The 11,041-nt window shown below is 36.8% G+C and overlaps 1 protein-coding gene across 2 annotated transcripts; it reads left to right on the top strand.

The window, feature by feature from the left end:
* The first annotated feature begins 838 nt into the window (after positions 1-838).
* Positions 839-6,919, top strand: LOC149002776 (uncharacterized). Of its 2 annotated transcripts, none has more exons than XM_089137989.1 (5): positions 839-1,059; positions 3,393-3,535; positions 4,038-4,167; positions 5,119-5,310; positions 6,541-6,919. In XM_089137989.1, the coding sequence occupies exons 1-5, from the start codon at positions 895-897 to the stop codon at positions 6,748-6,750; spliced, it is 840 nt and encodes a 279-aa protein (XP_088994115.1). In that variant the 5' UTR covers positions 839-894; the 3' UTR covers positions 6,751-6,919. The 2 variants fall into 2 exon arrangements, with proteins under 2 accessions (XP_088994115.1, XP_088994116.1); XM_089137990.1 differs by lacking the exon at positions 839-1,059 and adding an exon at positions 1,471-1,649.
* Positions 6,920-11,041: the final 4,122 nt, after the last annotated feature.

Raw genomic sequence — 11,041 nt, forward strand, 5'->3', positions numbered from 1 at the left:
TTTTTTTTAAATTTATTTCTCATTTACAAGAAGATTGGGAAAGGGGCCCGGCAAGGCGCGCCGGCGGCCGGGGGGGGGCCGGTTTGCGCCCGGTCGCCACTGGCCACCCCGTTGTAAGATTAAATATGTTTTTTACTAATTAAAATCAATATGAACAAGGGATATTTGAATAGAATAAATTTCACGGGATAATCAACAAATGGTTGGTTAAGTTAACAATGACCAACACCTCTTAATGAAGAGATCATATGTTTTCTCTTATTAAAAGTATATATAATAGTTCCTCATCCCCTTATACATATAGAAACTCCCTTGCATAGAAAAAAATAAAATTCAAGAGGTGTGAATTTAATATAATTTGCAAGTCCAAGGGGTATATATTGAGTTTGCTTTGAACAAAAAAAAAAAAAAAAAAAAAAAAAAATCTACTGTTTGATATTATTCTTGCATTAATAAATATTTATTTTTTGAGATGGCCTCTATCTCTATATATATATATTTGATTGATTTGAGACTGGCGAATATAATGCCTGTAAACTTGAAAAGAGGAAAAATATATTGCAAGAGAAAAAGTCTGAAATGATTGATTGTTTAAATTTTTTCAACTTTTCAAACAAATAGTTTTTTCTAAATTTCATTAAATTAAAAAAAAATTAGGTGAACTGCTTTTATTTTAACTAATGATTTTTCTAGTAAGGTCAACTTACCTTATAAACTTTTAAGAAAAAAAATGTATAATCAAAATTACAGTTTTTTTTTTGGTGGTGGGTTTCGGAACATAATTACAGTTTAATATTGCTGCCATCCTCTTTCATTTTATAGCTGCTGCTAGTTCGGGTATGATTAAGAGCTTATAGTTAGTAACACTGATAAGGTGAAGAAGACAAGCTTTTAATGATGGTGTCACTTGTTAAAGCTAAATTCCTCACCTCCAGAATCGCAACTCACGCACGGACGATCTCTCCATCTCCTTATTTTGCTTCTCGGTTCCAAATCCGCTCGATGACTGATTCTGCTGCTTCCCAATTGAAGCAAATTCAAATTCAGAGGGACGACACTGTAAGTGTTATAGCATCTCTTTCCTTGTTTTACTTTTACCACATTTTTCTGTATTTTTGATAATCTAATCCGACAATGTGTTTTTTGACCATGTAATTCAGATGTTGTTGTTGTTTTTTTTTTTTTTTTTTTTTGGGCTCGCACTTATCAATTTCCACGGATTTTGAATGGTGGTGAGGTTTCCAAATACTGGGTTTTCCTCGTCCATACCTAATTGTGGGTGGGTTTTGGTGGAGTCCACAGATTCATCGAGTTTTAAGAACAGAGAACATTTTAGTGATGCTGGCTCAGTGTTCAGACGTGTATTTGTATGAGAATGCAACCGAAATGAGTGAAGTTTAGTTCTAATAGACCCATAGAATCGTGGTTTTGTGTGTTAGGTAGGTGGATAGGTGGAAGGTAGATTTACAGGCTTGCAAAGTTGTGATTGTCAACAAGAACAAGTATTAGGTTGGTCAATCGATGGATTACTGCTTGGATAGTAGATAGATGGAAATGTTACCTACCATTTCTGTTGCCGATGAAAACGGCGGGCTGATGCTGTTCATCGGATGGGTGGGACCTGCAAGTACGAGAATAAACATAACATGGTGAGTGCACTTTCTTCCGGGTGGAAACTCCAATGCATGAATCAGTATTTATGTCAACTAGTAAGAAATTGAGGTTTTGAAGAAAAACAATTGAATTTAGGGTTCAAATTATTCAAATAATAGCAAAAGAGTAAAGAAGTAGAAGAAGAGGAATGAGAAGAATAAGAATGGATGTGTTTGTGTAACCTTGGGGAGTTCCCACTTCATTCAATATATAAATAACTTGAGCAATACAGCAGAGAAATAAGAAATGAGCAAATAAAGCAGAATGCCTAAACTACCTAGACTAGAAACAAAACGCTAAACACTCTGCTAACACTTCCCAATTCCTATTCAGTTGTGTGGGGTTGAATTGGATTCGATTCCCCTTTACCTGAGATCACTATCTGATATTTATAGGTGAATAGGAGGATGTAGTTGGAACTGACATGATGTGATTGCCAGGCATTTGGGATCCAACATAGATTGGCCTAAGTGGGCAAGCATTAAATATAATTGGACTTTCCAGGAGAGATCAACCCATTTGGTGGATATTAAATCACTATGAGTATGGTTGTATTAAAAGCTGCCTGCTTTATATCATGACATAAAACAACAAGAAGTAGTCCTCTTCCAACTAAATGGGGCCAGCTGCATGGATTCTTGCCTCCAATCAATTGTATTTGAGGACAAAATAGATATAAGGCCTAAGCTATGCATTTGTCACTACTTCTCTTAAGGTTATCTTAGGTTTGTCCCTAACTCTTCTAATTTCTTCAATTTGGATTAAGTTGCTTCTCCATACAAGGACATTTACAGGCCTCCTTTGAATATGGTTGTGTTGCCTTAAATGACTTTCTCATAGCTTTGTCATTTTATTTGGAGTTGCTCCTAGACCAATTCTGATATGGTCATTCCTTTTGTTATCCTACCTAGTTTTGCTACTCATTCAGCTTAGCATCCTCATTTATGCTACATTGAGTCTATCTAAATGATGCTCCTTAACAGCCCAACACTCTTTAGCATACATTATAGCTGGTTGTACCACGCTCCTATAGAATTTTTAAAGGAATATGTCAATCACACAAGATGCACCTTGGCACTTTATATCATGACCAATTGAGGCAAAATGTTCAGGGATGTGAATGATGCTTGTTTGTTCCCTGTTTCCCAAGAGCTAATGTTCAATGCCTCCATCTTCTTTATATTTTGTCTGGTGTAGGCTTTACATCCTACTGGCATAGCAGGCTACTGAACTTTAGTTCCAAAGACTTACATGAACCAACTTCGAGCCTTGCCACTTGAGCACCAACTTCAAGCCCACCACTTGTCCACTCATTCGTGGACAAAATTTGTAGTGGTATATCAATTTCTATCAAAAAGAAAAATTTTGAATGCCATCATCTGTATTGCTTACTCTTGATTACAACCAGGAGGCCAATTGGAGAGTCCCTTTTCCCCAGTCCCATGATCAGATGGAAATGGGAAAATTTTTGCAGTTGGAAAAAACAATGTTTTTCAAGAAACTGAGTGAATCACAGCTTGGTTATCTGTGAGAAAATAGGAATTATTTTGTGTGTGCATGGGATTCTATTCAGGATTCTCTGTTGAGTTGGCTAATTGTACAGGTGTGTGGATTTACTGATTTAGTCTTCTTTACTTGTGCAAATGCAAGATGTTTATGTAACAAGCATGATGCTATTGACTTCCTCATAGTGCTAAATTGCTTTTTGTACTTTTTTTTTTTGATTAAATTTCCTGTAGACATTTGATGCATATGTTGTTGGCAAAGAAGATGCTCCTGGAATAGTGGTGTTGCAAGAGTGGTGGGGAGTTGACTTTGAGATAAAGAATCATGCCCACACAATTTCCCAATTGGCTCCTGGTTACAAAGCACTCATCCCAGAGTAAGATCTAGTTGATTATGCAGATATTTACCATTTCTAACAAAATTTAGTTGCATCTGGTTACTGGATGGAATGTTATTTTTTTTTGTTTTTGTTTTTTATTTGGGAATAATGTAAATATAAATGCATGTTGATGATTCAATATGAGAAGTCAATATGAGTTGTATTGACTGCTTTATTAAGAAGTCTTTTCATCTTAGGATCTTGGCAATAAACCAATTTCAACTATTATTGTGATGTATGACTTGAGATGAGTCCATCATGATGGAGATTTTACACCATATGATGCTGTGGGAAGTTACATAGAAATAGTTTCATTCCAGAAATCAGCTGAACAGAGCAACAATTGATGACAAACTACTTTAGAAGATAACTGACCTATTACCATTTTCTTAATAGTAAACTTCTAAAATTGTATTTGTGTATAACACTTACTAAAAAAAGAGAAGATGCTTTTGTCCTCCTGTTGAGGCTAATTTTTCTTTTCTCCTTGTCATCCCAGTTTGTATCGTGGAAAGCTTGGTGTAGAAGTTGAAGAAGCACAGCATCTAATGGATGGTCTTGATTGGCAAGGTGCTGTTAAGGATATAAGTGCTTCTGTTGGTTGGCTTAAAGCAAATGGTTCACAAAAGGTCTGTCACCATTTTTTGTATTTTACAGGGTACAGTCCAGTAAATTTTATTCTTTGTTAGTGACAAACAAGGCTATCTGTTTTAATGTAAACATTACCCAGAGGACCCAGTCAGGTTGTTGGGAATGCTGATTGAACCAAATACTTGATCACTGGTCTACTTTTGAAAACGTATAACAATATAGTGGAGGGGACAGCTAGCAGAAAAGATGAGATTATAGGCTTCTGCTGGAGGAAAGTTGAAAGCTGGAACTTGCATTCCCTGTATCTTTTACAGAAAAAGTGAAATGCCTCTAACCCTCCATGCACTCAAAACAACCATAGACTGCAGCTCCAACACCCCCCCCCTCTCACCCAGACTCCCCCCCCCCCCCAAAAAAAAAAAAAACCCAAAAAAAAAAAAAAAAAAAGAAAGTAAAATAAAAACATTAGGCTCCTTAGCTTAGCTAACTGATGTTACATAACACTGTTATTCTCATCATTAGGCAAAATAAGGGGTTGCTAGAAATCTATACATCTGCCTTGGTGATTCTTTAGGTTCTGCAAGGCATGCTTCTTGTGTTTGTTTTAGACACCTATACTGAAATTAGGGGCCTTTTGTAAATTTCTTTCATACGTTGAATGGACACAAGAATTTATATATATATTTTTTACAAGCCTGTATAATTTGCCTTAAATCACTCAGCAAATGTGGTTTGTTTCCATTATGAAGCTTTGAATAATCTTTGTTTCTACCTATTTGTCTACTTTCATGGGAAGAAACATTTAGTCCATACTATTGCCTCTCATTTTCTAATTTTTTTATTATAATTGTTTCTCTGCTTGTTTAGAGCTTCATGTTCAAGTGGCTTTGATTAAATCCCCATGTTTCTTTGTGTGGACAAAGCTCTTGCTTAATGGTGTTAATTGGAAGCCAGATCCTGCATTTAGCCATGTTGCTCCACTGCTATAGGTCGGCGTAACAGGATTTTGCATGGGTGGTGCTCTTTCCATTGCTAGTGCTGTTCTGGTTCCTGAAGTCGATGCTGTTGTTGCTTTTTATGGAGTTCCTTCTTTGGAATTGGCAGACCCTGCTCAAGCTAAGGCACCAGTCCAGGCTCATTTTGGGGAGCTTGATAACTTTGTTGGCTTTTCAGATGTTACAGTAAGATACTCTCCTTTAACTTTTCCACACTCATTTTTCTGTTTCTGTTTCAAACTTGTGAACTTTCACTTGTTCTTTAAGAATCTGTCGAATTGAGTTTTGTGTTCAAAATGAAAATATATCCATGAGTTTCAGTTAATCATTCAGAAAATGATATTTATTCTAGAGTTTGGACTGTTTTTGAGGTAGTTCCAAAGCCTGGTCTTCTTTTAATACTAGATGTATTCTTGTAAAACCCAAGACCCAATTAGCAGGTCCCCATTTAGTTAGAGTAAGGCTCCCTAATGACACCGGGAACCAAGGTTTAAATTATTGGTATTGACTGTCATATCCGTCAGGTGATTTCAAGAGAAGTATTGCTTCGTATCAGGTATTGTATTGTACTGGCCAATATATTTTAGTACAATTCCATAGAGAGAGACGTATTGATATATGTTGCATTGGTTGTATCAAATATGGATATTTAATGGTTAGTATGGTAATCATATCATGGGATACTTTAAACCTTTCCAGGAACACTTATAACTGTTGAGGATTGATGTCCTGAAGTTTCTGGTTTGTGTTATGGGTAAAATCTGAAGGGTTGTTAAACCTTGTAGACATCAACCTACCGTGCTGCACCTCCTTTTTTGTTGGGCCATGCCAATCTGGGAGGTCCATTGGGGAGTCAGGGGTGGCAGCTCTCATGGAAAACTTATAGGGGTTTCATGGTGGTAATTCTTGAAACTGCTTCATGTATTCCTGTAATTTGGTAGTGATATTAGGTTTGACAGATTTCTTTGAGAACAGAGGCTAGATGAAGAGAGCTTGTATTTTCTGACCTCTGGTGCTAGTTGAATAGCTCTCATCAGGTGGATGTAGGCATATTGGTTAGTGTTATCCTTCTTTTTTTTTTTTTTTGGGGGGGGGGGGGGGAGAGGTATTATATTGTGTTTTATTTTTCATTATCATGATTAGTTTTTAATTTCGTTACAACTCCTCATTCTCTTGGCAAACTCATGTATTGGGTGAAGACCATTCCTATCACCATTTCCGTTTCTACTTGGTCAAAGACCAATTCTCTTTGTCTTCTTTCTTCTGTTTTCCTGCATTTGCTTTAGAATTGAAGAATAATACGAATTTTTGTTTCTGTAACAATTGAAAATTAAGTTAATGTTCGGCCTTGAAAGTTAAACTAACTGAATGGAGCAGCAATACTTGGTGATTTACTCAATGAATGAAATTTTCTAGGCTGCAAAATCTTTGGAGGAAAAACTCAAGGCATCAGGGCTTCCGTCCGAAGTGTACATTTATCCAGGTAATGCACATGCTTTTATGAACAGGTCCCCTGATGCTGTAAAGAGGAGAAAGGGAATGGGATTGACTGATGAAGATGAAGGTGCGGTGGAGCTCGCATGGTCTCGTTTCCAGACATGGATGAGCCGCTTCCTGTCTCAATGATCGGTGAGCATGGCTTGTTGCACCATCCCCTACATTGTTCTACTAGGTCCACAGGAGTTCATAGATTTTGTTGATGGTTGATATTGGTTTATAGGTATATTTTTATGTGAGAGTTTACCTTCAGTAAGTTTGCCAAATAAAAAGCTTATTACACAAAATGTGAAATATGGGGTGTCGCCCAACTTAAAATATCATATCGCACCCCCAAAAAAAAAAAAAAAAAAGGGAAGGGGGGCCCTTGATCCTGGTACAGACTCATCATTTTTAGGGATTTATTAATAAGTGTGGAATGCTGTCCAATTCTGTCATTCCTTGTTGAATCACAAAAACCATTTCGTTAGAAACCAAATCGATCTATCACTGTTGCTGATCAACGTGTTTCTTTGAACCTTTTGATTGAGAAATCGTTGAAGAAAATTCACTATTTGTTGAAGGATGAAGAGGTAGAACTCAATGCTACATTTAGAAGTCTGTAGGTAGAAATCTTGCATTCATCAGATTCATTCATTGTGATATGCCTAATCTTCAGTGATTATCCATGAATGCTTTAATGAGTACACCTACAACTAAATGTTTTATCATGATTTGATAACCTTGATTAAAATTCATGTAAATTATTTGTAAATGGTTATGTGGTAACGTTTAAATACTCTTATGGTATGATATGATAGCATTTAAATAAAAAAAAAAAAAGAAAGAAAGAAAAGGAAAATAATGTTTTTAGCGTTTTCCAGGCTTTTATAACAGAATCAGACCAAATTGGTACATGGGTCTTTCAACATTCTACTTCTTCTTTCCCTCATTTTTCATTTTTCTAACAGCCATGCATTAATTCTCAGAAAGAAATAAAGGAAAAAAAAAAAAAAAAAAAAAAACACGTTTTTATTATGAGCAAGTTATTATCATATTATATGTATGGTATTGCTTTATATAATCGCTTTTAATTTTCACCCTTCATTGTTTTTTCAGATTTCCTTTTATAACCATCAAAGGAAAATTTCATTGATCAAACTAATGATAACAGTAAGACATTGGAGTAAATCATTATAGAAATTTATTTAGTAAGTAAACCACCATGAATTTGATTGTTGCGATCCGTTGATGAGAAGTTCACTATTGATGGTTTGTATTCCATGGTGGTGGAAGTTTGGGAGCCATGTCTTCCAATTAGTTCAGATGATCTCGGGGCTTTGTTAAGAAGAATCATGCAAATTCGGTGGTAGAAATTGAATTGTTAACAATTTGGGAGGGAGTGCAACTGGTGGAAAGTCTACCCCATTTTTTGGGTAGGGCCCATTAGTCAAATTGACCAGCAGCCCCAATCAACCGCCCCGATAAGACTCATATAATTTTAACATGTGAAAGTGGTTTTCCAGACTTCGGGGGGTGGATTCCTCAAAACATGCTTAATTTAATGGTATACTTTACCTTGGCATTGGGGTCTTCTTACATTGATTTTCATACATGCCGAATCTCTTCTTTAGGCCTACTGGGCTAATTTTCGCTCTCCCCTTGAAATCAATTAAAGTAGCTGGATCACATCTCCTAGTTTATCCAAGTCCAGAGGTTTGATTTCTGAATTTCCGGTTTCAACTCAAATGGTCTAAAGTTGTTTTCTACTAGGGTAATGAAAGAAATAATCGATTAGTCCTAGTACTGTAGGCATTATTTTTTTTTGCTTCCGAAAAAGAATTAAGAAATCTCATGGTAACCATTCGAGTCGACAAAATCAGTAATATTATCTGTGAATGCATTGAGCAATATAATAGAGAAGTAAAGATTGTGAATACCGGCACCGTACTGTATTCATGGTCTTGATGAAGTAATGGCAGGCGAATTAGTAGGAATTCAAGAGGGTACAATCGGTATTGCTCTTAATTTGGAATCAAATAATGTTGGTGTTGTATTAATGGGTGACGGTTTGATGATACATGAAGGAAGTTCTGTAAAAGCAACCGGACAAATGGTCTAAAGTTGTTTTCTACTAGCACTCCGAGTTCATGGACCTAAGACAACGGATTATTGGGTTAGAATTTTAGGGAATTTTACACGGGGACTTGAAAACCAAGAATCTTCCACTGGACATAAGACTATGAGACTTAAAAAGCAAATTTTGGATGGTCTCGAACACATAAGGTCAGGACCTTGTGGTATAGACCTCCCAAAATGCTTCTTGGAGCCCTATATTTCAGACATTGATAAATATGTGGTCTGTTGGTTGTATATTTGCTGAACTGCTCACCAATAAACCACTCTTTCCTAGAGTTTCTGATGATAAAAAACAATATCATCTTATATTAAGGTTGTTGGGTACTCCAAACAGTCTTGAGTGGTTGTAATTTGGATTCCAATGGACTAGATCTCTTGTTCAGATTGTTACAGTATAAACCTTCAGAGCATAACAATCTGAACCTTCAGGGTGGATCTCTGCAAAGAAAGCTATATGGAAAATCCTTTAATGATCTTCATCACAAAGCATTTCTCTAGTTGGAAACTTGTATTTCTATTGTATTTTTCTTTCCTCAGCGTTATTCTAATATATAATAGAACCATGTCAGAGTAAGTGATGAAATTTGTATTTATGAGTGCAATATTTTTAATAGAGAAGAAGATTAACTAATACTTTCAGAGATTGTGGAGAAGTTTAGTACCAAGAGTGATCCAAATCATGGTCCGAAATGTCTGACTATGTTGCTTTGTCGGTAGCTGGTGACACCACCGACACGACGACATTTTGCCTACATGTTTGCTACTTTTGACAGGGTTTCGGATAAACTTACTAGGAGCATTATTTTGGCTTAAAACATCACTTAATCTAAAGTTCTGATTGGTACATGTCCGGCTATATGTGGACAAAACTTAAAGTATGAAAAACTCGTATAAACAAATGTAAACATGCAAAGAGAACACAAATATACAACTAGTGAAGAAGAGTACTAAAGTTTACAATTCATCATATAATTATGTTGAGTATGGCTCATGCTTCACATTCTGTTCCTGACGGACACGGGGTCCCGCTCCTCAATGGGCGGACGGGGTCTAGGGAGACCGTCTCGGCGGTGGTGTGGGAGCACCTCTCTCGGACCTGTAGAGGTCTTACGTCAATTTAGCAAAACCCAAATGAAAAATCGGTAAAAACCTAATGAAATTATGTTAAATATGGTGAATTTGGCGATATATTGCTGAAAATTTGATTTTTCACAATATATCGCCAATATATGGGTGATTTTTAGAATAAATTGTTTCGCTTGGGAGAGTCATGTCGACCCCCAGCGACATGACGATATATCGCTGACACATTGAACCTTGATCCAAATACATAAGTCTATGTAATTTTAATTATATTAGCCATGATGCATGACTTTCAGTTGTTTGGAGTTCTACAGAAACTATATCACCAACGGTATACTAGTTATTTTTCTTATTGGGACATCGATTTTGTTGTTTGAAAATTTAAACTAAGGGAATATTGTATTTTAAGAGGCAAAAGAAAATAAGAAAAAATGAAAGAGAAAAGAAAGGAGGAACTAGGAGTTGAGAGGGGGATTTTGCTTTCCTGCTGGCTGTGCTGCAGTGCAGCCTGTGCTGCCCAGAGTTGGTGCAAATAAAGTCACTTAAGTAACTTATTATACACGTGTAATTCGTGCCGTTGGAATTTAATGGGATCCAATGTGGTACCCATCCAACTGTGAATCTGGATCCTCACCCCGTCGGGGTAGCACAGAGTGCTCCCCGTGCTCCCCGACAGGTTCCTGACCACACAAAACTTGGGGTCCACGGGTAAAATTAAATTTTTTTTTTGTATTTTTTCAAAAAGTGTTTTCACCGTGGGCCCCACTGCTTTGTGTGGTCAGAAATCGTCGGGGGGAGCACTTTGTGCTCCAACTGTGGGTAGCATATGCTGCACCACATCAGCAGCAACACTGAAGCAAGATCTGCTGAGAGGGGAGAAGGGAGTGTTGGGTTTGGGTGCCTTGTATTCTACAAATACATATAATTATAGTTTGGTTATATTTATAATTGGATGGGGGAGGCAGTTTGGGCCCATTACTTGTACATGGAAAAAATTGTAATTACATGGGAGTTAGGTGCAAATTACCTCTGTGGAATAACCTAGATTGTATCAATCCCTGTAGGGAATCCTATCCCAAGGATCCATCCCTGAAGGGGATTTCTTTTTTTTTTTTTTTTTTTTGGGGGGGGGGGGGGTGGGGGTCAAGAAAAGGGGGGAGTATTCCATGAGTTGTGAGAGTGGTGAGGTTTTCTGAAATAGTGGAAACATGTTTTCTCT

This window comes from Hakea prostrata, chromosome 10 (assembly GCF_041222555.1).
Source record: "Hakea prostrata isolate BN-2017 chromosome 10, UWA_Hpros_2, whole genome shotgun sequence".
NCBI lineage: Eukaryota > Viridiplantae > Streptophyta > Magnoliopsida > Proteales > Proteaceae > Hakea > Hakea prostrata.